At 52.0% G+C, this 26,410-nt stretch overlaps 1 protein-coding gene across 5 annotated transcripts; it reads left to right on the forward strand.

Annotated features, from left to right (window-relative positions):
• The first annotated feature begins 1,651 nt into the window (after positions 1–1,651).
• On the forward strand, positions 1,652–23,300 carry fbln1 (fibulin 1). Of its 5 annotated transcripts, none has more exons than XM_086149368.1 (17): positions 1,652–1,943; positions 5,604–5,712; positions 6,603–6,732; positions 7,073–7,232; positions 7,487–7,549; positions 7,639–7,725; positions 7,837–7,974; positions 8,056–8,193; positions 9,087–9,230; positions 9,313–9,438; positions 9,509–9,634; positions 9,721–9,840; positions 10,002–10,133; positions 10,223–10,346; positions 13,612–13,757; positions 15,072–15,212; positions 22,730–23,300. In XM_086149368.1, exons 1-17 carry the CDS (start codon positions 1,889–1,891, stop codon positions 22,867–22,869), a joined length of 2,079 nt encoding a protein of 692 aa, XP_086005494.1. In that variant the 5' UTR covers positions 1,652–1,888; the 3' UTR covers positions 22,870–23,300. The 5 variants fall into 5 exon arrangements, with proteins under 5 accessions (XP_086005494.1, XP_086005495.1, XP_086005493.1 ...); XM_086149366.1 differs by lacking the exon at positions 1,652–1,943 and adding an exon at positions 2,574–2,816 and having other exon boundaries at positions 5,603–5,712; XM_086149370.1 differs by lacking the exon at positions 1,652–1,943 and adding an exon at positions 4,030–4,949.
• The last annotated feature ends 3,110 nt before the right edge of the window (positions 23,301–26,410 follow it).

Below are 26,410 nucleotides of genomic sequence, written 5' to 3' on the forward strand. Positions count from 1 at the left end.
AGGGACAACAAGATTAACGCTGTCTGAATGTGACCTCCGCCGCTTCTAACCGACCCCTCCCTTGAGGGCGGGGGTTCGGCTCACCCTGCTGTTTCTTGTTAAAAAAAAAACCCGCGTAGGTCGGAGGTGGGGGCGGGAGGGCGAAGGTGCCTTCAGATGTTTCCTTTGCCGTGACGGGACCACATCTGATGGTCGACCTCACACGGCCCGCTTCTAAATTGTCTCCACAAAAGGGCTAAAGATAAGATTGCGGCCATTAAAAGGGGGGCGGGGGGGTCTGCATGAAGGAGGGTGCGGTTAAATCCCCACTTTTTGTGTGCATGAATGCCGCATTCCGGTCGTCTCCTCCATCTTCCGGCCTCGGGCTGCTGTTTATAACTCTGTTATGACACGGTTATGATACATTTCATGTTAGTTTTGATTGTTTCCACCACTAAGTCAGCTAAAAGGCTTCAAACTGGCCGCAGGTTGTTTCCATCTGTTCGACAGGACGCGTCCGCCCTCCCCATGTCGGCAAGGACGAACGTGACGTGTTTCCCCGCCGTGCCGAACGGCTGGAAACAAAGCGCAAGCGTCTGTTATCATAACGTGAGCGCTGATGGATCGGTAACATCTGCGCGGCGTAACCTTTAAGACTTGAATACAAGAGCGTGTTTAGTATGTTTGATAACCCACCCGACGGTTTGGGAAGCTAGTAAACACACGTGGAGGCGCTAGCGACACCCGCCGTCCGCCCAATCACTACCCGGAAGGAACTTCCTTCCACCCACGTCGCGGTTTTAGCACCGCCGGCCGCTTAGCAGCCGCCATGGCGGCTTAGACACGTGGGCTCGGGTTAGAGGAGCGTCCAGCTGTGATAGATCTTCTGCAGATCGCCGCCGTCGGAAGTCGGTGAATCGGGAAATTCGATTCCACCTTCTCGCGCTTTGGAGGCGGCGGCGGCGCGGCTTGGAGGAGTTCTGCAGGGGCCTACACTCGTACACCTTTTTTTTTTTTTCCATTCCTGCTAACAGTTTTAGCAGCGATTGCAAGGCCACAGAGTTGCCCCCCCCCCCAAAAAAAAAAGCTGTGAAAAAAGGCGTGAGTGTCAGCGATTTGGCAATAAACATCACAATGAAATGAAGCGTTGCTTTTGCATCTTTTTCCACACACACACACACTAATGGCTGCAGAGCTAGCATGCAAGGGGCTAATGTGTGTGTGGGGGTGCTTGCCTGAGGGCACTTGGGCTTGCAGACAGGAGGAGCCGGCAACCTTCTGATCGCAGATGTGATTAAAAAGTGCCAGTATGTGTGTAATAAGACAGTTATTACACAATTATTCACCGTGGAGCAGAAATAGCCATTTTTTAAACGTGAAACGTGAAAAGAGGGATTCAAAATCTCATGTAATATCTTACAAATGTGTGTTTATATTTACACACACATGTATATGTTTGTTTCCTGTTGTGGAATTGCAAACAGGTTTTTTTTTGTTTGCAAACCTTTTGTCACGCAGGAAATAAACACGTAATTACACGTCACGCCGCTGTAATTAGTGTTATTACGTCACTTAAGTTTTTTTTTTTTTTTCCTTTCGCTTTGATGGGTCCGTCCCGCCTCCCGGGCGCCGTACACGGGACGCCGGACTCCTCCAGTCGCGCAGCAGCGTGGACGCGCTCGGCTCCACCGCATCCACGAGGGGGAAAGTCCTTTTTTTTTTTTTTTTTTTTTTTAAAAAAAAAAAAAGATAAGTAGGCTACCCGTTGCTCATCAATCCCGCGGATTATAGGTGTATATTAAAAAAAGAAAAAAAAAAAAGAAAGCTGCGCTGCTGCGCACACACGCAGTCTTCGGACTCCTGGGATTAAAAGAATAAGAAAGAAAAAAAAGTTTTCTTCCTCCATTCAATGGATCCACGGCTGGTGCTCGTATGTTCTCTCCTCGGAGTGATCCTCGGTCAAGGTAGGATCGGCTCCACACACACACACACACACACGGTATCCGCCGCTTCTCTCCCGTCCACGGGACAGAGGAAGAGGGAGGGGGGGGTGAAACCGCGTGTCGGGGATCGTGACGTGGGGTTCGCCGGGATGCAGTCCCGGTGTTACACGAAGTACACTCGGCTGACACCAAGAACTTGGTTATTACACCGTTATTGCACCGTTATTACACTGTTATGACACCGTTATTACACCGTTATGACGCTCTTATTATTGTATGACGCGCGTCACGTCTCCTCCTCCGTCGTTTTATCCCGTTATCTTTGCTCCATCCCTTCACAGCACATCTGATTATTCCTTTCCGGCAACATGCTTGTACATGTCGGCCCCAGTTCTGATAGTTCAGGTACCACGAAAACTTTATTAGCATGGATTCCCTAGACTTTCAGACTTTCAGCCAGGTTTTTGCCCCCTCCGCCCCCCCCGCCCTGGGGTTACTGACCCCTTGCAGAATGCCCCGGTCTCGCACCGCCCCGTCCGGCGGTTGTGATTCCTGCGGGCCGGGTGGCGTCACATGGCCCCACATGGGGGCTGTTGACACAGCCGGCGGGGCCACTTCTCCCCCAGCTGCCCTCACGGCGGGGGGCCGAACTCTGCCCCGACCCCCGGCGGGCAGACAGACAGTCGGGTACTGCTGTTTGTTGTGACGTCTGAGAGCTGCTTCCCCGTGAGGGCGGAGCTCCGCCGGCTGCCTCATTAAGCCATGTTTACATGGACCGACACCCTGCCAAGAAACAACCGGCTCCCTTGCCGCCGCTCCCCTCGCCGTCCCCAGATGGAAATCAGATCCAGCAGCGGTCTGGATGATCGAGACGCTTTCACCGTCCGCTCTATTGGAAAGTACAGCCGGCAACATTAGCGTCAACGTGTACACTAACACTTGATCGGGAAAGTAGATCTGACAAAGTTAGCTACAGCATGTATGCTAACACTTGGCTGTGAAAGAAGATCCTGCAAAGTTAGTAACAGCATGAATGTGTAACACTTGGCTGTGAATGAAGATCCTGCAAAGTTAGTGACAACATGTATGCTAACACTTGGTTGGGGAAGTAGATCCTGCAAAGTTAGTAACAGCATGTATGTGTAACACTTGGCTGTAAATGAAGATCCTGCAAAGTTAGTGACAACATGTATGCTAACACTTGGTTGGGGAAGTAGATCCTGCAAAGTTAGTAACAGCATGTATGTGTAACACTTGGCTGTAAATGAAGATCCTGCAAAGTTAGTGACAACATGTATGCTAACACTTGGTTGGGGAAGTAGATCTGACAAAGTTAACAACAATGTTTATGCTAACACTTGGCTGGGAAAGTAGATCCTGCAAAGTTAGCAACAGCATGTATGTGTAACACTTGGCTGTGAAAGAAGATCCTGCAAAGTTAGCGACAACACAAATGCTAACACTTGGCTGTGAAAGAAGATCCTGCAAAGTTAGTAACAGCATGTATGTGTAACACTTGGCTGTGAATGAAGATCCTGCAAAGTTAGCGACAACATGTATGCTAACACTTGGTTGGGGAAGTAGATCTGACAAAGTTAGAAACAATGTTTATGCTAACACTTGGCTGGAAAGTAGATCCTGCAAAGTTAGCGTCAACATGTATGCTAACACTTGGCTGTGAAAGAAGATCCTGCAAAGTTAGTGACAACATGTATGCTAACACTTGGTTGGGGAAGTAGATCTGGTAAAGTAAGGGACAACACATATGTGTTTTCAGTTCAGCTTGTGCGCCGGGACAGAATGTAGCAGCAGCCCTGACTTCTGCCACTGCCATGAGAAGTAAAACCTCGAAGGCGGGCAGAGGAAGTATCCTTGTAATTTAAGATTCACTCCTCCACCGTCCCGAGGGAGGAGTGGAATCCTGCCTCACCGGGAATGTTAACAAATCATTTGATATCGGATTGCTTTAATTTTTTTAAACATCCTTGACATTAGGATGCACAGGAGCGCAGGGATACTTAGCAAAAGAGGGAATATGGCGGGTGGGGGGTGCTGATTGTCGTGTTATTTAGCACTGCGATCAATACTTTAGTTCGGGACTAATTGATCAGACAGTGTAAGAAGGAATAAGTTGATTCGCTGTGGCGTCTCTCAAGGCAGCAGCCGAAAGACAAGGACAAAGAATCGATCAGACGTGTTGCTGCCAACTTCGACAGATCTACTTTCCCGTTAACTGTTAGCCTACATCTTTTTGCGAATGATGTCAGCTCTACTTTTCCAATCAAGTGATAGTATACGTCATGTAGCTAACTCCCCCGGCTCTATTTTCCCCATCAAATATTACCGTGTGTGTTGTTGTTACTTTTGTCAGAGCTACTTTCCCCAGCCAAGAGTTAGCAAACGCGTTATCGCTAACTTTGTTGGCTCCACTTTCCCCATCGAGTCTTAGTGTACCTGGTGCACCTGTATGTATGTTGTTGCTAACTTTGTTGGATCTATTTTCCCGTTAATTGTAGGCCTACGCTCTGCTGCTAACTGTATCAGATCTACTTTCCCCATCGGGTATGAGCGTACGTGCTGTCGGTAACTTTGCGAGATCTGCTTTCCCCATCCAGCGTTAGCCCATGTGTTGTCGCTATTTTTGTCGAATCTACTTTCCCCGTCGGGTGTTAGCGTACATGCTGTCGCTAACTTTGCCAGATCTGCTTTCCCCATCCAGCGTTAGCCCATGTGTTGTCGCTATTTTTGTCGAATCTACTTTCCCCATCGGGTGTTAGCGTACATGCTGTCGCTAACTTTGCCAGATCTGCTATCCCCATCAAGTGTTAGCCCATGTGTTGTATCTATTTTTGTCGAATCTACTTTCCCCATTAAGTATTAGCATATGTGTTGTCGCTATTTTGTCAGCTGTACTTTTCCCATTAAGTATTAGCATATGTGTTGTTGCTATTTTGTCAGCTCTATTTTTCCCAGCCAAGTGTTAGCGTACATGTTGTCGCTAACTTTGTCGGATCTCCATCTGTGTCGGTACGTCTGCGCGGGGTTTGCTGTGGTTAGCTGGCTATAATGCTACATCACTCAAACAAGCGAATGCTAATGGCGTAGCGTGTTTACAGCTGGACGGTCTGCAGGCGTGAGCGCCTTGTTTTTCACATATAGCGATTTAGCATTTTGGCGGCTCGTCCTCAGAGCTTATCAGTCCAGCCGGCTGCAGCTGATGGCCAGACTTCCTGTGTTTTTTTTGTTTTTTTTTTAAATGTCATCGACTATTTTGATTCACGGTCATTATTGAACGCTCTCCCTCCCCCCCGAGGAGAAACAGCAAATCCATGTGTCTGCTGCTCCAGACACTTGTCCTCCCCGCCTCATCTGACTTATTACACCCACAGCAAAACACACAATGTCTCCAACAGATGGCCTTTTATTTTTTTCCCTGTTTTATCCCGGAGGATTTCACAATCACCCTTTCCGATAACTCGGAATCATTTGCCAGCTAGCAAACGATGCTATCGTAGTGTATTACAGTGTAGTTACAATGTAATTACAGCGTTATACCGTAACGACACAACGTGTTTGGTTTGCTTCGGCCGAGCGGATTCTCTGCCATTTTTCCATCTTTATGACTGTTTAATTTGTAAAAATAACCCCCGCCCCCCCCAACCCTCACATCCCCTCTGATAGGAGAGGAGCCGATCTCCATGGAGAAGTGCTGCCAGGACGGCCAGAGGCGAGCCGTGGAGAACGAGGACTGCGCGTCGCTGCCCCTCATCTCCGAATCCACCACGTGCAGGTAAGCGGTGAACGAAAAAAAAAAAAAAAAAAAGGAGTCAAATAAATGTTTTGTGACAAACAGGGGTCACAACACAACACAATGCCAGATTGGACATGTTGAGAATCTCCAGCCTTCTATCTAGAATGTGCACGTTACGTCATTTCGAGACGGTCCAAAGAGGTCTGATCATAAAGTGTGTTTCGGGTGGTGGTTGGGGGGGGGGGGGGGGGGCTGTTTCGAAATCCAAGTAAATGCCTCGGATGCGAAATGCAACGTAGAAAGAGGTCGGAGGAGGCAATAACAGGAAATCCCAGCGATTAGTCGGAGCCCACGTGGAAAGTGCTTTCTGCTGGGAGCCGACGAGGAATATCTCATATTTATGCTGCGTATTCTTTTTTTTTTCTCCCCCTGAATGCATCGCCATTTACAAAATCCCAGCCCCCCTGCGCCCTAACCTCCGCCCTGTTTTAAGAGATTGGAGGAAAGAAGACAAATAAATAAAGAAATAAATAAAAATACCCCGCATTCTGATGCGGTGATGTCATCGGCGGCGGCGAAGACGCTGGAAACTCTTACTCAGCTAATGATTGGTTCAAAACGCGGGAGTGCGGGGAAGGGGTGTGTTTACTAGAACCGGAGCGATGCTTTTTAAACACACTGCGTGGGTGAATACGTGTGTGCGCACACACACACACACACACACACACATACACCGGCCATCCAAGTGTTGGTTTGACTCAAACAAAAACAAAGATGGCGCCGAGGTCGACCTTGCAAAAACGCAACGCCCTATCAGCGTGCTCATCATGACCGCTCCCTCCAGGCTCGCCTCCGGCATATTTTTAATGGTGCGTTTTTTTATTTTATTTTATTTTATTTTATTGATGATGCGTCCTGGCCGCCCCCAGGGTGGTGCAGGAGCAGTGCTGCGTCACCGTGCTGGAGGACAACATGTGCACCAACGGCATCAATGTGGCCAAAGACCAGGGCGCGTGTGACTCCCTGTTCACCAGCACCTGCGAGACCAAGACCACCAAGGTGGGCGTACTATCAAAAAACACTGCTATTACTATGTCATTACTATGCTATTACAATGTTATTAAGCTGCTATTACAATGTTATTACTGGATGTGTTTATGTTTTTGTATCTGATGTATAGAACTGCTGTACTTGAGTAGGTATTATGCCACATTAGCTGGGGGGAGGGTCCTTTTAGCATGCGTGGTGCTTCCTCTGTCGCGGCTCCGGCCTCCCGGCAGGTCGCTCGACAAATGGGGCCGACCTACGCCATCCATCTTCGTCTGCCGCCTGTCGGTCTGATTGATGGACGGGCGTCTGTGCCCTCGTGTTTTTTGACGCGTGACCGGTTGGTCTGCAGATGTGCTGTGACTGCTGCCTCCTGGGGAGGGCGGCCCAGGACCAGGCGCTGCCCTGCGACCGCAGCCCGTCCGTGGGCTACCAGTGCGGCCTGGTGTACCGGGCCTGCTGCGTGGACGGAGCGGACAGGAACCAGACCGCGTCCACGGGGACCCTTGACGGTGGGTGCAATAAGCCGGGTTCTCATTGGCTGGGGTTCCGGTGCTACGGAAGGCCCGACGTGGAACGCTGGCCTGCGGCGCCCTCTAGTGGACAGTGTTGGTTACCGCTTCCAGCTTTTAGCTTTAAATGGAAAACTCAAAGATACATAATAATACAACCGATCGATTTGACGCGCTCACAGGAAGTGAGGCGCTAAAAACAGGATTTGATTGGTGAATTAACAGTTTGTTTTTTTCCCTCCCCTCCCATGCAGTGTCCAGCCTGCAGAAGAACCAAGACACGGGAGATGATTTGCCGTCAATGGATCGGTGCAATGGTGAACATCCACTTCCCCCTAGTCTCCCACACATCTTCTGCACACGACCAACCACTTCCTGTGTGTGTGTGTGTGTGTGTGTGTTTCAGGGAAATGCGCTCACCTGTGTGTGGATAACGAGACGTGCGCCTGCTTCAAGGGCTTCAAGCTGAGGCCCGACGGGAAGAGCTGTGAGGGTGGGTGGAAAACGTGGAATTTAAAAGTGAAGAATCCAAGCGTGTTAGGAAATAGAATATGCTAAATATTCTGTTTAAATACATTTAATTATTGTTGCTCTTCCTCTCCAGATATCAACGAGTGCCTGCTGGGCGCCAGCAACTGCAGGGGCGGCGAGCGCTGCATCAACACGGAAGGCTCCTTCCGCTGCCAGAGGGAGGTCAGCTGCGGAACCGGGTACGAACTCACCGACAACAACAACTGCAAAGGTCAGAGCCGCGTTCGCCGCGTCGCCGTGGAGATTTCAGTGGGACGGGAAGCCACCGACACGCCTGCCCGTGCACACACAGATATCGATGAATGCGAGAACGGCATCCACAACTGCGGCCCGGAGTTCGTGTGCCAAAACACCCAGGGGTCGTTCCGGTGTTTTCCCAAAGTCAAGTGCGGCACGGGTTTTATCCAGGACGCACTGGGCGAGTGCATCGGTGAGTTAAAATATCTAAGTCTATTAAAATATAACCAGAGCAAAGTTTTGATATATATTTATATATATATATGTAAATATACATATATACATTCAATGTATTGTGAGTTATATGAACTTTGATTGTATATGTACATATTAACTGTCCTGTTCTTAAAGTATATAAAATTATTTTTTGACGAAAAAATAGTCAAATAATTGTCATTATTTGTCTTTTTTTTGCCTTAATTGACTCCTTTGTCAGCATGTGTTATTTTTTTGGTTACGGTATATATATATATGTGTGTGTATATGTCTACATGTGTATATGTATATAGACTTGTGTATTTACATAAAAACATATGTATATATATGTTTATATGGAAATATATATATACACCGTATTTTTCGGATTATACGTCGCACCCCCGGCCAAACTTTTAAAAAAACTGCAACTTATAATCCGAAAAATACGGTATATTTTAGACGTATTGATATGGGCGAGTTAAATATATTTATCGCCACCTTCTTGACACGTACAAAATTATTTTATCATAATAATTGTCATCATTTGAGAACTTTTGACAAATTCTATATGTATGTGTAAACACATACACTATATACGTATATACGTTAGATATAATGATATTGGTGAGTTATATAAACTTTGATTATACACATATTTATTGTCGCCTTCTTCAATTCATCGTCAGTATTTGACTTTTTTTTAGCCAATTTGAATCCTTTTTAGCATATGTCCTGTTTTATTGTGTTTTCTGAAAAATAGGATTACGGCAAAACATACATATAAAACCTTTGCATAGAATGCAACATTTGTGATCTATGTATTAAATGTATTGAGGTTCATGCCAAGATGCAGCTGACTGTGTGTGTGTGTGTGTGTGTGTGTTTCAGACATCAATGAGTGTGTGAGCCAGACGGGCCCGTGTCCGAGAGGCCAGGTGTGTTTCAACACGCCTGGATCCTACAACTGCCAGAGGAACGCCATCAACTGCGGCCGTGGCTATCACCTGAACGAAGAGGGCAACCGCTGCATCGGTACCAGTCGCCCGGGTCACGAAGGCGCGCCGCGCTCCCGTTTGAGCGGCGCGGCGTGTAACCGGGATGTCCGTGTGTTTAGATATCGACGAGTGCAAAGGCCCGGAGAAGGTGTGTGAGGGCCACGGCTGCATCAACACCATGGGCTCCTTCCACTGCAAGTGTGAAAACGGATACATCTTCAATAGCATCAACCGGGCGTGTGAGGGTAAGCGCTCGCCGCCGTCCGTATTGGCGCCGACATCCGCCTCCGCTCTGACGGACACGTGCGCTTGCAGACATCAACGAATGCAGGCACTACCCTGGACGCCTCTGCGGGCACAAGTGCGAGAACACCTTGGGGTCCTACAAGTGCAGCTGCACCACGGGCTTTAAGATCACCAGCGACGGCAGGAACTGCGATGGTCAGTCCGTCCAAACAAACACACACACACACACACACAAACACGCACCGATAAGCCCCGCACCTATAATCACCCTCTCCTTACAGATTTGAACGAGTGCGAGAGCAACCCCTGCAGTCAGGAGTGCGCCAATGTGCACGGCTCCTACCAGTGCTATTGTCGCCGTGGTTACCAGCTCAGCGATATTGACGGGATGACTTGCGAAGGTGAGCTTCTCCGCGCTCCCTTGTTGTCCTGCTCGTGCCGTGTAATGAGCATACCGGGCACTACCGCTGCTTCTTGCGCAAAGGGTACTACCTTGCACAAGTCAGCCCTGGATCCTGGTAGTACCTCCTGCCACCTGTTTTCTGTGTGACCTCCCTCCCAGACATAGATGAGTGCGCTCTGCCCACCGGCGGCCATATTTGCTCGTACCGTTGCCACAACAGCCCCGGGAGCTTCCACTGCTCCTGCCCCGTCATGGGCTACACCCTGGCCAACAACGGGCGCAGCTGCCAGGGTAAGACGGGCCTCCTTCGAACCCCGCGAGGGCTTTAAGCTCTGGGGAAGGATTCCAGGTGACGCTTCTCTCTTCGCCGCCGCCGGCAGATGTGGACGAGTGCGTGACGGGCGCGCACACGTGCACGGAGAACCAGAGCTGCTTCAACGTGCAGGGCAGCTTCAGGTGCCTGTCCTTTGAGTGCCCGACCAACTACCGCCGCGTCGGAGACACGTAAGTCTTTCTGGATTTGGCTCTGACACACACACACACACACACACACACACACACACACACACACACACACACACACATGCACATGCATACTTTTAAAATGGGTCATTTGGCAGATGGATGCAAGAATACACACCCGCACTTGAAGGTGTCAGCTTTGGCGTTGGCCTGGCGTTAGACCCAGCCGTGACGGGGGTTAGCCCCGCCCCCGGCCAGTCCTGATTGGATGCCCAGGACGGGCTTTTTCAAACCCGCTCCTGTGAATCGCTGCTCTGCATGGCCGCCGTGCAAGAATCGGCCGCAGCATGCGCCCTTGTCCTTTTGATTTCCTTTTTTTTTTTTTTTTACGGTCGCCATGTAACCGGTCGCCCTCGGCAGCTTGTTATTGTTTTTTTTTTTTGTTTGTTTTTTTTGCATGGCCCCCACGAACGGGCGCGCCGCGATTCCACAACCCTTCCACCGCATGCCGTGCACGGCAGATTAAATTTACAAATGCACTCTCTCTCTGTCTCTCTCTGCATCCGCCCTCCCCTTCCTCCCCTTCTTCCCCCCCGTCTCTTTTTGCAGTCGATGCGAACGCTTGCTTTGCAATGAGTCTGTCGAGTGCCTGGCCGCGCCCCTGAGAATAACCTACTACCACCTCACCTTCCCCACCAACATCCCCATCTTCACCAACATCTTCCGCATGGGCCCGTCCCACACCGTGCACGGCGACGACATCCAGATCGTTATTACCTCGGGGAACGAGGGCGGGTTGTTCCGGACAGAGAGGGTTCCCGGCGGCGGCATCCTGTCGGTGGCCAAGCTCATCCGCAGCCCGCAGGACTTTGACCTGAGCTTGGAGCTGAGGCTGCGGCGCTACGGCACGCTCTCCACGTACCTGGCCAAACTGCTGGTCTTCGTCACCCAGGAGGAGCCCAGAGTTCCTTACAACCCCCAGCTAGAATAGACGCCAGTAATAATAATGTGTAATACATCCACCGCCGCCATTTATTCCATACGTTTTTTTTCATCGATGCCTTTAACGGTCGGGTAAAAACAGTAGTTTGACGACTCCGGGTAACACTAGAGGGCCTCGCCGGGTCTTCTTCTGTTGCTACATGGGTAAACTGCCACATAAATTTGTTAAGAAAAATCCCAAATCGAAAGAGTCTCGTTGTGTTTTATCGGTATATTTAAACGCTTATCCTGGAGCCGATCTGAGCTGTGATTGGTCGAGCCTCTTAGAGACTTACAATATTCGCCCTCTCGCACACCCGGACAGTTCAGGGTACAATATATGAACATATGTACGTATATATGTGTGTGTATATATAGCTTTCTGCCTCGACCGGTTGGGGTAGAAATGATAAATAGTCTCAAATTATGAAGCGCTTTCGATGGGCTTTACATGAAATAGCACTCGCCCGTTCACACACATTCCCGCACATCGTCTTGTCAACGTCTTGCCGAGGACGCGCCGAAAACGGAGATGGCGAATCGAGACGACCTTCTGATCGGAGGGACGCCCGCTAAACCAGCTTTAGGGGCTACATGGGTGGGAAGAGAGAGGAAAAAGAGAGGTGCACCATGGGATATCCCTCAACAGGGAAAGCTAGCCAAACGCTAACTAGGTCTAATAAGAGAGGATACCGTTGCAATTTTAAATCCACTGGAATATAAAAGTACCCAAACGCTCCAGATCAACATTATACAACAACTAAATTAATATCATTACTTTTTCCTGACGGGATTCTTTAGTGAAAGCCTCTCAGGGGTTGTTTCCACCTTGAAATTAGTAAAAAAAATAAATTTGAAAAAATCTGGACGTGAGCTGTGGTGTTTTCCGGTAAAAAAAAAAAGTGCAGATTCACGTTAAAAACCAGCCAAAATAGCCACTTGGAAGCGTCCCGCTCCTGTCCGGCTCTCAGGTGTCCTCCAGCAGGAACGTCCCGAAAATAGGAAGGTATCCGTGCACAGGAGGGGTTTTGTTCTTTTCCCCTCTCCTTCCATATTGGCTTATAGGACTCTGGGCTCTGGCCGGTGGGCCGAACAATTTGCGGTGCGGCGGCGGCGGCGGCGGCGTCTCTGCGCGCACAAATGAATGAGTGATGCCCCGCTGTGTTTGTGTTGGGGCGTTATCAATGTGCCAACTATAAATAATAATTTCCCCCCCAAAAAAGGGGGGTTTTAATGCTTGACCAGAGGAATTCTGTCCAAAAAGTCTTGTTTTTCTTTCTGGTTTGAAAGTATTGGGGTTTCTTTTTTTTTTTTTTTTTTTTTCCCCCTGGGCTGGGCCACATGAGGGGATGAAGAAGACAATCACACACACACGAACTAACGCTGCATGCTTTAACACACCCACGTCGCGCTCGGTGTCACTGGCGGCGTGAAGGTGCGGTCCCACCCGGGGCTTTATCTTTACCGTTTTACCCCCGAAGAGTCCCCCCCCCCCCCACCGGAGCCCGGACGGGGTGTTTCTGCAGCTCAGGCCACGCTAGAATAAACGAGGAGAACATTTTGTGGCTTTGGCCCGGGCCGGAGCGAAACTTGGACGCGCCCGCTAATTGCTAATTACAAGCCCCTACCCGCCGGTTGCTCCGCCGTTCGGTCGGGGGCTTCTCTCTCCCCCGTGAAAGAAGCTCTGCAACTCAAACCGGGCCCGGACCGCCGCACCTCCGGGGACCCAGATATCCACAGGTCGTGACTCGCGGTCCGGCTGTGCGACCTACACGTGGCGACCCAGGAGTCGATCCAGGGGGATCCTAAAGGCAAAGCCGGCACTCGCGTGATCGGACGTCGGCATTAAAAGGGCGATGAAACATCCGTGTTCTCCATGCGAGAGAACACGGGAGGCTACCACGGGACCTGTCACTGCCGAGGCGGCGGAGTAAACACGGCCCTAAATAATAGGACGAGTCCTGCCCCGGGGGGAGGACGGGGAGTTGTCTCGTCATGTGGCTAACAATTTAGGAGTCTTCAGAACACTCCCGTGCCTCATAAATCCTCCTGGAGGGATTATCTGATTTGAAGCCGGGGATACTCCGCAAATCCAAATATTTTGCCGAGCAGGTCATGGATCATTCTTTGTGAGTTTAATAGCTTATTTCCCGCTCGGCTGCGTCGACGGCGGCGAGCTGCGGAGCCCGACTTCGGCGATTGTTTATTCGTTATCCCTCCAAAACCATGCGGAGATGCCGTTCCGGTAACGGACGGCATTACCGAATTTACGTAAGAGGCGGCGTTCTCGGTTTCTCCTCTGTTTGTTGTGCGTTCTCCTTTCCAGACTGGCGAGGCTCGGACGCTCGGATCTCATCCGCTGCATTAAGGCCTGTCAGCCCGGGGACGACGCCTGCGCTTCGGACCCGGTGCACTCGCTGTCCCACACCTTCATATCGCTGCCAACCTTCAGAGAGTTTCCAAGGCCGGAGGGTGAGAGGCCTTACCCGATCATCTTCGTGATCTGAATTCTGAAAAACTGAATTCTCTCTCCGTCGTTATCCGGATGGGAAAATGTGAGAAAGCGCACTGGTAAATAAACAAGTGTTAAAGTTACAGATAAACAAATGTGGCGTGTTCGCAGGTCCACCCCTGTTGATATTTGCTAGCGAGTGATGACGCCGTGTTGAAACATCGCGTGTCCTCGATGAGAACAACATATATTGCATTTCATTTGGTTTAAACAAATAGCTTACGAGTGCAAATGTAGCGTGGCAGCTAAAGGACGCCCCAAACAGCTCCGTTACGAAAGCAGCGCTAAGCTTACAGTTTATTCTTCAGTTATTGGTGACGTGCCCGTGGCGAGCGCTAGCTCCCTGGCGGAGTCACCGCTCCGCCGGGAGCTAGCACGCGGAAAAAGCGTTAGTCCAGGGGTGCTAGCGCGTCGACGAGCAAGCGGACGCCTCTTACCGGAAGTGCGGCGTAGGGACATGCTAAACCGCTACGCTGCGGGACTCCTGCATCTTGGCAGGAAATAACAGCGCCTATGCTAAGCTACTAGATTCCTGTGTGAGGGTGCACAGCGCACCGGATGGTAGCATTTTCCGGTCGCTGCACAAGTTGGGCCGCTACCTTCAACGCCGATGTCGCGGACTTTAGGCCTCGCTAACCTGTCGCTGTTCCGAAAACGGTCGGGATTACGTAACCCGGGACACCGCCGCTTAAACCCAAAGAGGCCGGGAGAGGGCCAAGCTAAATGGTGAGCGAACTCCCGGTACGACCGCGTCACGTACATCCGTGACACGGCACGTCGATAAGGCCACCGCTAAGGCGTGTACGAGTTCCTTTTCGAGGAAGGATTTCTTTGACGATAGAACGGTATCTCCCGCGTCATCCTGGATGATTTGCTTTGTCATCGTTCATGTCTGCTAACTTTATTTCCCAGGCGCGTGTCAGATTCTGACGGTCTGACCCCCGGTGCTATCGGGACTCGCCTGCACCGGAGGCCGATATGTATGTATGTCGGGTGGGCGTAGACGTTTCCATGGTAATCACTCACAAACGGCGACAGCTGACGTGTAGCTCTTGGACGGCGCGCCGGGCGTATCTCAGACACACTCATGCTCTGCGTTGCCGGGGGTGAAAATAAAAACCCCCCCTGTCACCGGTCATAAATCCCCACTTGGGATTTGCGGGACTCGAATCCTCGACCTCCCCGCGAACCTCTCGGGACTCGGCAAAATCCGGACCCCTCCGTCCTCCCGCAAGGCGGCCCGGATGTATTCATCGTCTCTTTTTTCGTAACAGAGATCGTCTTCCTGAGAACCACGGTGTCGGCGTACGGGCCCTATCACCTCGGCAGCTACGACGTCAAGTTCGACATCCTGGAGGGCAACGTGGAGAACGCTTTTGACCTCATCAAGCGGGTGGAGAACGGAATGTATGTGGGTGAGTTTGCCTCGCTTTGAGATTTTGCCAAGTCCGGGTAGTGGGTGAACTGAAAAAAAACACAACAAAAAAAAAAAAAAAACGTGCAAACGTTTGACAATAACAGCTTTAACGTGCAGCCAACCGCCTCTGTAACCGGAGCTTGTATTTTCTTCCCGAAAATATATTTGGAAGCACCCATAATATGTTTTTTTTTTTTTTTTTTTAAACCGCACTCCCACATGGAGAAGGGACAAAAAGCGCAGAACCTCTGGAACCCCCTGACATAAGTGTATCTGACACGGCCCGTTGTGGTCTCCGCGCTGTGGTGGCACCGTGTAGCTGCCATCGTCTCCGGGGCGACTCTCTCGGCGGAGTCATCGGCCGGTTGTATTCCAAGAGGCTATTTGAGACGGACAAAGGCCCCGCTTCTGTCTCGCCAAATATCTGCCGTCTGTTTTGACGTCCCCGTGGTCAAAAAAAAAATCATTTAATTCACTTATCCACGGCCGCGCTTGTTCCCGGCGGATCATTATCGAGGTATTCTCGTGCAGAGAGCCGCCGATGATTCCAGCCGCCAAATATTTCATGCTAACTACCTGTGCGGCGACCTCTCGCCCCCCCCGGCGCCCCGGGGAGGCACTAATTCACCGGCGCCGTTTCCAGCGGCGTTACTTCAACAAACACCCGGAGCAAATTTTTGACCCTTCCCTTCGACCCGGGCGATCGCCGCACGCCGTGGGAGAGCTACAACCTGGCCCCGGGAGGACGAGGGCATTCGAAACATGAGGATGAATCATTTGAATCATCATTCACGCTGGCATGGTTTTTGCGCCGAGATGCAGACGGGGAAGCACTTGTCGTCTCGGCTGAGATGGATGGGGAGATGGTCCGAGGCCACGTGCGCGGCGGCCTCCGCAAACAGGGAGGAGGTCGTTATCGCCGTTAGCGACCGTGCGCTACGTACTACGTACCTCCATCTTTGTTAGCCGCGGCCGGCTAACGATGCGCGTGGGAAAGAACGGGAGTGAAACGGCGGCGAGCGGGAGATAGAGCAACAAAGTTTTGTCCAATAAAAGGGGGAAATAGAGAGCGAGCAAATATGCGCTGATGTAATCCGGCCGCTTAGCTTCATGTGGTTCGACGTATTGTTCCGTTCCCCCGCGCGAGGCCTCGTCTCGCCGAGCACTTAAAGCGATGACCACATGAAAGGGGTGTTTGTGAGAAGCCGCTTTTCTCCCAAACCCTGTCGGATACTTATTGGACGCGGCTCTCGCGTGCTTAACACCGCTCGCGCAAATCCGAACGAAGCCGTCGGACACTCGCGACCGACGAAGAAGTTCTAGTTAGCGAGTCGCGCCGCCGGTGCCTTGGCCTACCGGCGCTGCTGTTGCGTAACCGTTGCGCGAGGCTTCGCTGACGTGTCACTCCGGGAAGCTTAGTTTCCAGGATGTTGCAGATCGGTGGGATGTGAAGAGGAGCAGACATCCAGGCTCCGCCGGTGAACAAGTGCGTGAACTCAAACCGACTCCGGTCATTGTTTTTGGGACCCTTTTTTTTTTGTTTTCAAAAAAAGGGAGAAAGGCGGCAATCGGGAATCATCGGAATCCGGCCTGGACTCGAAAAAAAAAAAGGGATTCTTAAGAAGGTTTGATTGGCCGACGGCCTTTTCCGTTCTGCTCACTTACTTAAAAGCAGTCAGCTGCACATGCAGGCATGCACCGCATGCATGGACACACACACACACACACACACACACACACATATATGGGTACATTCTGGATGACACACCGAATAGTAGGAGCTGCACCGCTCTCCAAATTCTAGGTCATCCATCACCAGCTTTCCCAATATATGCGGACGAAAAACCCGACAGTCTCGCACATCTGTGCAAACACAAAGAGCCCCCGGCGCTCGCCAAACACCCCCGATCGAGCACTTACCAACTCCTGGAGGAGTGAGCCAGCGTCGAAACCCGACATTCTCCAGGAGCGAGCGCTCGGAGACAACGCCGCCTTTTATCGGGCCGAGGCCTCGGAAAGATCCCGGCTCATCGCGGGCGGCCTTCCGCCTCGACTGGTTGGGGTAGGAAGATCATCGTCTCATATTGATAATAACGCTAGCGCTAACGGTTACAGTTGTTTCCGGTTACGTGATACAATGATAGCTTTGATATCCGTCAAAGAAATAACGGTGGGCGCCTGGGGGGGCCGCTGATCGAGCAGCGCCCCTTTGGAACCTGCCAAACAAGAAGGACTCATCAGATCCAGGTAGATCTCAGATACGATTTTTGTGAGGCGATGCGTCTCGGCTAGCGCTAGGGCTAACACGGGAGCACACTGGTTTACCGGCATGTAGCCTGCAAGCTAGCACGGTACTGACGGCAAACATGGCCGCTTTGTGTGAAATCGGTCTCCCCTCCCCCGGTCGGGTGATTTCTCCGACTGCAGAAAGGAAAAAATAATGTTTAACCAAGGCCTAATATTGTAACTTTTCTCTATTTCGCGACCACCGGTGCTCTCGTCCAACCAGGCGGCGGCGGCGGCGGCGGCGGCGGCTCCTCCGGTTCCCGTGGCTTTGCGCTCAGGCTCTAACCTCATTTATTAACTGCTTACAGACAGTCAGCGCAGCTCCGATCGCAGCGCGGACTTACGCCGGAGGAGCGGTACATTCCAAACGCTATCGTCCGAGTGGACTAGATAATGGGATGATTGATGTCGACGGCGGACGGGGGAGCCCTTCCTCCCAAATCACTGGCGCTAAAAGCATCGGCGAGGAGGTGGAGGGGGGGGGGGGGCGAGAGACCGTCTCACCTCTGATAAAATCCTGCTTGTTTCCCCTCTTTGAATAATTAAAGGGGATCCAAGAAGCGTGGGGAGAACGGTGTCCTACATAAGGTGGAACCACTAACCAGAGCCACATGGTCGCCGGTCCCGACGTCGGCTCGTGATGTTATTGGCTCCGGTTAGCTGACCGGTATTAACGTGTGCAAATGAAATGCACAATACAACACGTGGCCAGCTGTGGAATCAAACCGTCAGCGGGGCTTCGGTGGCCCCCCCGAACACGTCCCAAAGACTCCTATTCATGAGTAATTCTTCGTAATGGAAAGATTTTTTTTTTTTTCTCTACCATTAATCACTGTCTTTTATTCACGAGCAGGAAAAACTGAATTTTAATGTGAACGCTTGTGATACGACCGCGCAGGCTAGACACTTTCAGAGGCCGTGGCTAAATTCCCTTCATTTTTGGAGTGCAGGTGGAAATATGCATCCGCCGTTGTGGAAGAGCGAGCGGACGGTTAGCGTCGGCGCAGATAGCCCCGGTGGAATTTGAGCCCTCCGTGCGAGACGTGACCGCTTCTGAGCCGGTGGGAACCGGGGCGGCGCCGATGAGACGTTTGAGGACGCCGGCGGAGATAAGGGAAAAGGTCCTCCTCGGGATTTGGGCGTTCACTCCCACCAGAGAGCGCCGAGCTCATGAGGGATCCCGGCCCGCGGGGTCTCTTCGGTATCGCGAATCGTCCCTTCGCGTACAGAGATCGGTTTAAAGGTGAGGCGGGAACAAACGCCAGGGGGAGTGTTCTTCGTGGTCGCCGTCACTTTTTCCCCTTTTCCGGGTATGCCGTCTCGAGGGGACGTGACTCCGCTCGGCGAGTCCGCCGGCTAACAAAATTATTGCTTTTTCTAAAGCCGCGTGCGCGGCAGTCAAACGCCGGATACGGTTTTACGGTCGTTAAAAAAACCCGAGCTAATTCCTCCGTTTATGACGTCTCATCGGAGGAGATGGTCGAACCCTAATTGGAAATGCAAACAGAGAAGGGTTTCCGCCCGTCCCTTCCGTTTCAGGGTTAACTGTCAAGTCTGGGTTCGCTCCTCAGTCAGGAATCGTAGCTTTGAAAGGACACTTGCAGTTTGGTACAAAGTCTGCGGTGGAGATAATGGCGCGTGTTATATCATCTCAGCTGCTCCGGCCCACAACTGTGAAAACAGAAAATCCCAAAAAAAGAACCAAACCCATTCCCCCGCCGGCGGCGGCGGCGGCCTTTCAGTGATGTCACCGCCCAGTGAGTGACAGCGTCCAACAACGACACACGGGCCATTTGAGCGATCTGTAGCTATGACTCATTGCTAATTGACCTTAAAATATCAAACCGCGCGCGTTGGACGCGCACAGATCCCGTCCCCTTTTGCCCGACTCCGAGCGGTGATATTTGGACAGCCGGACTCGGACGTCCGCGTGACGGCGACAAGGCAGGACGTGGTCTCCGAAGGAACGCGACGACCTCGCTACCGCCTTTAGCATTTTCCAGGGGCGACGCTTGACCCCGGACGCTTTGCGATTTAACGGCGTAGCTATTCGCCAGCCGGGGAATTCCTCGGCCAAACCGAAGGAGGACCGTTCGCTTTTGCGTCGAAGCCGACAGGTGGTGTTCTCAGAATCCCCCCCCCCCCGCTCATCTCGGAAGTCTGGAACATTGCACGCCGCTTGGATGCTCTCCACGGGTTTCTCTGCAGTGAGCATGCATCGCACCGCAACCAGTGTGTCATTACGCAACGCTGTGGTGAAGCCAACGCATACTTTTCATTTGTCTCTGGTGTTAAACCCGTTCATTTGGGATTTTGTCATACACTTCCTTGCCGGGTTGTAGAGACCAGAAAACCCCGAAATTGTACTGTTTACATGTAACCATTCAATATTGCACCCGTCTTGGCCGTGGAAGATGACAAATGCCTCCTAGCATTTGCTTCACTTTGTTTTGCGGCGGCGGCGTCCGTGCCACCAGCGTGCGTTTATTCGAGGCTATTTTCTCCTTAAGGGTCTACTTTGCGATTTTCGGGAAGGAAATGGATCGCGCGGCGCTTTGCTCGACGGACGCCGCGAACCTTCCCCGCGTCCCGCTCCGGATCACGGTGGGCTCCCGGCCGAGTGTTTATTCATCCGAGCCTTAGGTGGCGCGGTAGCCAATCAAACGGGACCCGCGTCGCGGCCCTCGGCTTTTCCGACGGCCCGTCTGAAATGTTAAAGTCGAGAACGCGGTTGCGGTGGCGCCTCAGGTTCACCGTGAGTGCGCTGAGGCCCGGCCGTGTGCCGACGCGCCCTTCCCGTCGGAGATACCCTCGTTGCTTTCCAAAGGCTCATCACGTCGGGATTTCACCGAGGCTTTCGAAAGGTCACAAACTCCGACTTGGGTAACAGTACCCTTCCTGCAGGATCCAACGCAGAAGATCATGTTGTCAGAGTGTAATTACACTTTTCTTACCCTCAAGGTTGTGCGGAACATAAGTTAAACAGTTTCGAGAGTTACGCGTCGGGAAAATGTTGCGCGCAAACCGATGGTTTCCAAGCGCGTACCTCACGCGCCGGGCTGCGGTATCTGACGTAGCGCCGGCTAATAACCACCGAAGGACGGGTTCTAGCGGAGCTCCACGGGCGCCGCCTGCGTTACGAGTACATCGACGCGAGAAAAAACCTCCTCGTGCGCCTCGACTTTCAATTCTCCGCGGCGACTGACAAACGTCCGCCTTCAGACGATCCGAGGACGCTCGGAAAAGGAGCCACGAACTCTCTAAACCTCGGTATTATTACACTTCCAAAATTATTAATATGATGCCGCAGCTGGTTTAAGCTGAGTTTGAGTCTTTCTGATGGCACCGAGGCTTTAAAAACAATAAAATCTCAGTGTTGCTCCGCTCGGTCCGCAGTCGCTACGCAACGGATTCCCAAAACACCAAAACATCGGGGCAACCCTGGTAGAATTAGGCCTCCTTCCAGGCTCTCCGAGGTCTTTATCAACCGAATCTCCTGGAATCTGTCGCTCGCCCGCAGATCCCAAGTCAAAAAGAAAAAAAAAAAGAAGGATGAAGAGAGCGAGGCAACCAGACGTTGAGAGACAGACACGCTTGCACAGCTCGCCCCTCCCAGCGTTAAAGATGGATTCCTGGAGGAATGCCTCCACGGCCGTATTGCGTGACTGTGACCGCTCTCCTCCATCAAACACATGGGACTCATTTACCCTCGCGGGCCACAGTGATGGTGCCACAAACACTCGCCCCCCTCCTCAGGGAGGGAAGAGAGGGAGGGGAATTAGTGGGTGGCGGGATCTGCCATCATACAATACCAGTTTCCTGAAGGCAGAGCGGACGCCGTGTATCGGGGAATCGCACGGCGGGGAAACCGTCCAAGGGGTTTCTGTCGTCGGTCCGATCCGCGCCGCCGTTTCTCGCTAAAGCTCCGAACTCCCGCGAGCGCGAGGACGACCGGCGATGTGACGGGGGGAGTACAGTGCGCCGATTGTGCCGCCCCGGCCGCGGTGAGACGATCGCTGTTCAAACTGGCCGGAGCTGAAAGGTCACCTCTGCGGAGAGGAGGCGCATTTAGAGCCTGTACAAACACCGCCGTTTGTTCCATAATCGCATGTCCGGTTAAAAAGTGCACGCAGCGAATTCCACGGGGCGTTCGATAATTCCGGTTTGCAACATGTTTATCCTCCTATCCTCTCTTGTCGGGGGAAAGAAGGCGTTGGAAAAAAACGGGCAGATGCCACGGCGTGACCTCGATGCGACAGGTGACTCAGAAGAAGAACCTCCAAGGAGAGCCTTGTTGTGCTAGCAACACGACTCTGTACCTGGTATCGGTATCTGGTATCTTCCATGGTAACGTTACCATGGAAACAATATCTCCGCCGAAAGCGACGAACACTCAAGCCGGTATGGTTTTCATGGCGGACCGGGGTCGATTGTGAACCCCCGCTGACGCAGCTAGCTCGGACACCTCTCAGTCAGAACCATTAGCATTAGCTCTTTTAGCGGTTCACGGACAGAAACCGCGGCCGATGTTGACTCGATGCAAATCGCACAAACCGTAACGTCTCGCAATGAGGAACAGTTTTCGTCCGCTGAACTTCAGATAAACTGTACGATGGAATATTTCAATGTAACAGAATGTGTCGGGTGCGTCCAAGTAGTTGAAGCTCTCTTATGGCTTCTCATTTCATTTTAAAAGTACAGTGCGGGATATCGTATTTCCGCACTGCAGTGTGCTTTGCCCAAAACCTTTTTAACGCTTTCCCGACCATTTTTCTAGATTTTCGGTCATTTCGGAAGAGGCGTTTTCAGCGAAGTCTCCCCGACCGTCGTCCGTTTTTAGCTTTTGCATCGTGTCAAAACGCCACGGAGGTCAAAAAGCGCGGTTTCGCCGAAACTCCGTCAGTGAAATTCCTTCTAAAAAAAGCTGGCGCGTTGGACTCTAAAAGATCCGTCTTTCCTAGAGAAATAGTCCCCGGGAGAAACTGCTGACAATGATGTCTTTGGAATATCAGTGACACAGTATCTTGGCTTCGCCGGCCGTGAAGTGAAAGACGGCCGTCAACACCCTCCGGCCTCGGCCCTTTGTCAGCGTCGACTCCGGCTCTGCTGAGCCGCTTTGCCGCGAGGCATTCGGGAGCCTCTTGGCAGCTCCGACGGCGCGAGTCACGATCGGCCGAAAGAGAGATTCGAGACCTCGAATAAACTATTCGCTATCTTTGTCTCCCGCAGGGGTCGTCCGCCAGGTGAAGCCTCTGATTGGTCCGTTGACGACGGTACTGAAGCTCTCCATGCGCAATCTGATGACCCACGGTGATGCCGGACAGAACATCATCAATGTTCACGTCTTTGTCTCCGAGTTTTGGTTCTGAGGGGCCGACGCCGATCCCCCCCGCCCGCCCGCCCGCCCGCCCGCCCGCCCGCCTACATATTCCTCCTCAACACCGTCGACACCGGTTTTGTTATATGAAACACGCGAGTCGGCGTTTTCGATGTAACGTCCGGTCGCTCTTTCGGCAGTCGGGCCCGCTCGCTACCGTCGAAGAGCGACGTGGCTCGGTGACGAGCCCATCCTGAAAATGGACTCCTGCGCGGAACGCGGAGCTAAATACGAAGACACATAATGCTATATTTAATCTCTCGTGGAGTGAGACGTCCAGAGCAGAAAGTGCATGTGTTCAGAAAGGCCGCTGAAGGATGTGGTATTCCTCACCTGACATTATAAGCCGTGTTATAACATACACTTTTCCTCTTGGTGTTTTATTTTTTTTTTTTCTATGGAATAAACCCTATTTTAGTTACATTTGTTATTTTGGTTTGGTCTCGATCCGTGTTTCTCGTTCATACACGACGGCGGCGACGCAGGGCGCCGAGCCGGACCGTTGGGAGCAACTGGATGGGTTCGCTGTTTTGCTCTTCGGTGTGCAGACAGGTGGAGCGAGGGGATCCGACCGCCGACCTTCCGACCGGTGGGATGCCTCGTCTACCAAGCGACCGGTCCCGGTGACGATAATATTCGTCCGTTCACGCACACGCGCAGCAGAGCTACAATGCAAGTCGCCCAGCAAGCCACCGGGAGCAACCTGGGGTTCAGAGTTGACCGAGGCAAGCCACCTCCTGCACCTTCACTTCGGTACCTAAAACTGACCAAAGGAAGCTACGCCTTTCCTTGTTAGCGTGAGCATTAGCATGACAGTTTATCTGTTAGCGTGCAAAGCTTTTAGAAAATCCAAAGGTGACGCCATGGAATCCACATTGGTAGGCAAAAACAGTGAATGCACGGCTGGTGAAGTTACTTTAGGATCCCTTCTGGAAATAGTCCACGTGCCCGTAGAGTATTACACCCCATTTTTTAATATCCTGGTTATAAACGGAGCCGCCTATCTCAAACCGTCAAAATATTTCCAATCCCCAAATCTTTTACGTTTGACCGCGCAGTGTTTCTTTTGTACCGGAGTCAAATACTTTTCTCGATTTATGGGAATCGGTGGAGGAAAGTACAGCTCACCCACCGTGATATTTTAGCCGGCAGACAAATACACACAAATGATATGTTCTCGTCGAGTTTACTCGCGTTCAGAGCCGTGTTAGGAAATGGTCTCCATGGTGACGCTGAGAACGATAACGGGGATACGTGTAGGTTTCTGGCGCAGGCGTGTGAACGACGTCACCGGACTTCTTTCCTGTGGGATCCGGGAGCAGGGTTCTGAAGAACATTGTGTTCGGCCCGGCTAACTCGACCACGTTCCGTTTAGTTTTCAGTTTGCCGGTTTCGAACCGTCCCGCGTTGAGACATTTTGAAAACAATCCTCCAGCGTAGTGGACCGCAGGGAACCACCAGTAAGGTTGCAGTACACATGCCAGGCCAGTAGCTGGCGGTGTGATTCCGCGATGAACCCAAACACGTGAGCAGGACTTGTTCTGGTGTGCAGGACAACTGACTGCACACTAGGAAACACCGGGAGCACTGGAGTCCTCACACCAGGCCAGTTGTTGGGGTTGCGGTTTGGAGATGAAGTAAAACAAGTGCACGCCAAGGGGGCACTTCCTGTCTCGGTGCGATGGCCGACACGGGCGCGACCGCGAGCGTAACCATCAACAATGGCGAGAAATGGAGTATTTGTACAACCAGACGAGGCGGTCGAGTCTACAAGGATTGAGCCCACGCTCTGCTGAAGAAGCATTGGAAGACTCGGTACAGCGAAAAGAAGCAGAAGTACTCCGCGAACGGCCGTTGTTGTTATGGGCGACCCGCCCGTGCATGCTAGGAGGTACTTCCTGGTACTTCAGGTACTTCCTGAATCGCCCATCGTTGTCCTGGTCGACCCACGCTCTCGAGACCCGTCCGACGGGCCAGAGCGCAACTCCGGAGTCGGCCGTTGTTGTTACGGTCAACCGAAGTTTGACGTTTCATCGACAACGTGGCTGAAGTATCACGTTTCAGCCCCGAGACGTCGTCACGTAAATAGGGCCTCTCTGAAGGCGGCAGGTGGTACGGGCAAACCGCATTTCTAACGACGTGTGCCGGTGAACAAGAAATCCTCTTTTCATCAAATCGGTGGGGGCGGTTTGGGGGGGGGGGGGGGGTTGGGCGGGGGTACATTGGACGGAGAGCGAGCCAGAAACAGCTTAACCATGAGACTGTAATCATCACTGTGGCCGGGCCGGGCAGAGACTCCCTTCGCAGACAATGGAAGGGGGAGGCCCGTCCATCAGGACCTCCAGGAGGCAGCTGAGCAGGGATATCCTCTGCAGAGGAAACACAGGCCACAGGGTCAGCTTTGCGGTCCACATGAAAAGAGGGGGGAAATGCAGAGTGTGTGTGTGTGTGTGTGAGTGCATGTTTCAACTCCAGAAATCACCCATCTGGCCAGATTCAATAGTCAACCTCTTCCGAGTCCTGAAAGGGGCTGAGATGATTAAACATGTTTATGCTAATATTCATTAGCTGTTTAAGGAGAAGATGTGGACATTTGTTTTGAACTCCATCCACCGGGGGGGGGGGAGAAAGGCAGAGAGAGTCCACTGTGCATTTCAAAAAGTCATTCATTCGTCTTCTGGACGGCTTATCCTGCAGTCTGGGCTCTGGAGGGGGGCTGGAGACCATCGCATCAGTGAGAGGCGGGACCGCTAGAGCACGGGGACGTGTAGAGATGTCCGACATTCGCCATCTCATTCATACATCTGGACAATTTAGGGTCTCCGGTGAACCTCCCGTGTGTGTTTGAAACCAGAAGAACCCCGAGTGTTCGCTACGGCTTCCAAAAACCCCTTTGGTGACGACCACGTTTCTAAAAGTGCGGGTCCATCCGTCGGTCTTTCTGTAGCTTCGCTACGGTAACCAGATGGACCGACCGGTCGCCGTTTTACAGACGGTGCAACATTCAGACTACACAAAATCCAGCATCCGGAGTCAGACGTCTGGATCCGGACGCCGGTGAGCGGAACCTCGCCGTGCGTTCTGCGGAACCGCAGCACATGCACGGGGACAAATGAGCGAACCCTCCTGCCAGGATCTCCATCCAAAAGCTCCAGAGCTGGAAGGCGACTGGGCCAAGAGGGGTCGGCGCGATGGCGGAGGGGGCGTTTGCGTTTGTTTGCGGTCCCGGTGGCGGTCGGGCCGCGAGCGGTCACGGCAGCGTCTGCCCCCCCCCCGAGCGGACGGTGGGCACGGTGGGGGGGTTGGGGGGGGCTGATCTTCCATGCAGACCTCCGGAGGCACGTGCTCAGCCAACTCCCCTCTTTTTCCTGGCGTCCGGGCGCTGCCTTCACCGCAACACATGTTATAGGATATAAGAGTGCTCTTTTAATATATTTGGGGCTATTTTCCCCCTGACTTTAAAAAAAAAAAAAAAAACGCCGGTTCCCATTAACATAAATGCTTCTTTTTGGTGTTCGGAGCTCATTCATGAG

This window comes from Fistularia commersonii, chromosome 7 (genome assembly GCF_037954325.1).
Source record: "Fistularia commersonii isolate RoL2024-O1a breed Wild chromosome 7, RoL_Fcom_v1.0, whole genome shotgun sequence".
NCBI lineage: Eukaryota > Metazoa > Chordata > Actinopteri > Syngnathiformes > Fistulariidae > Fistularia > Fistularia commersonii.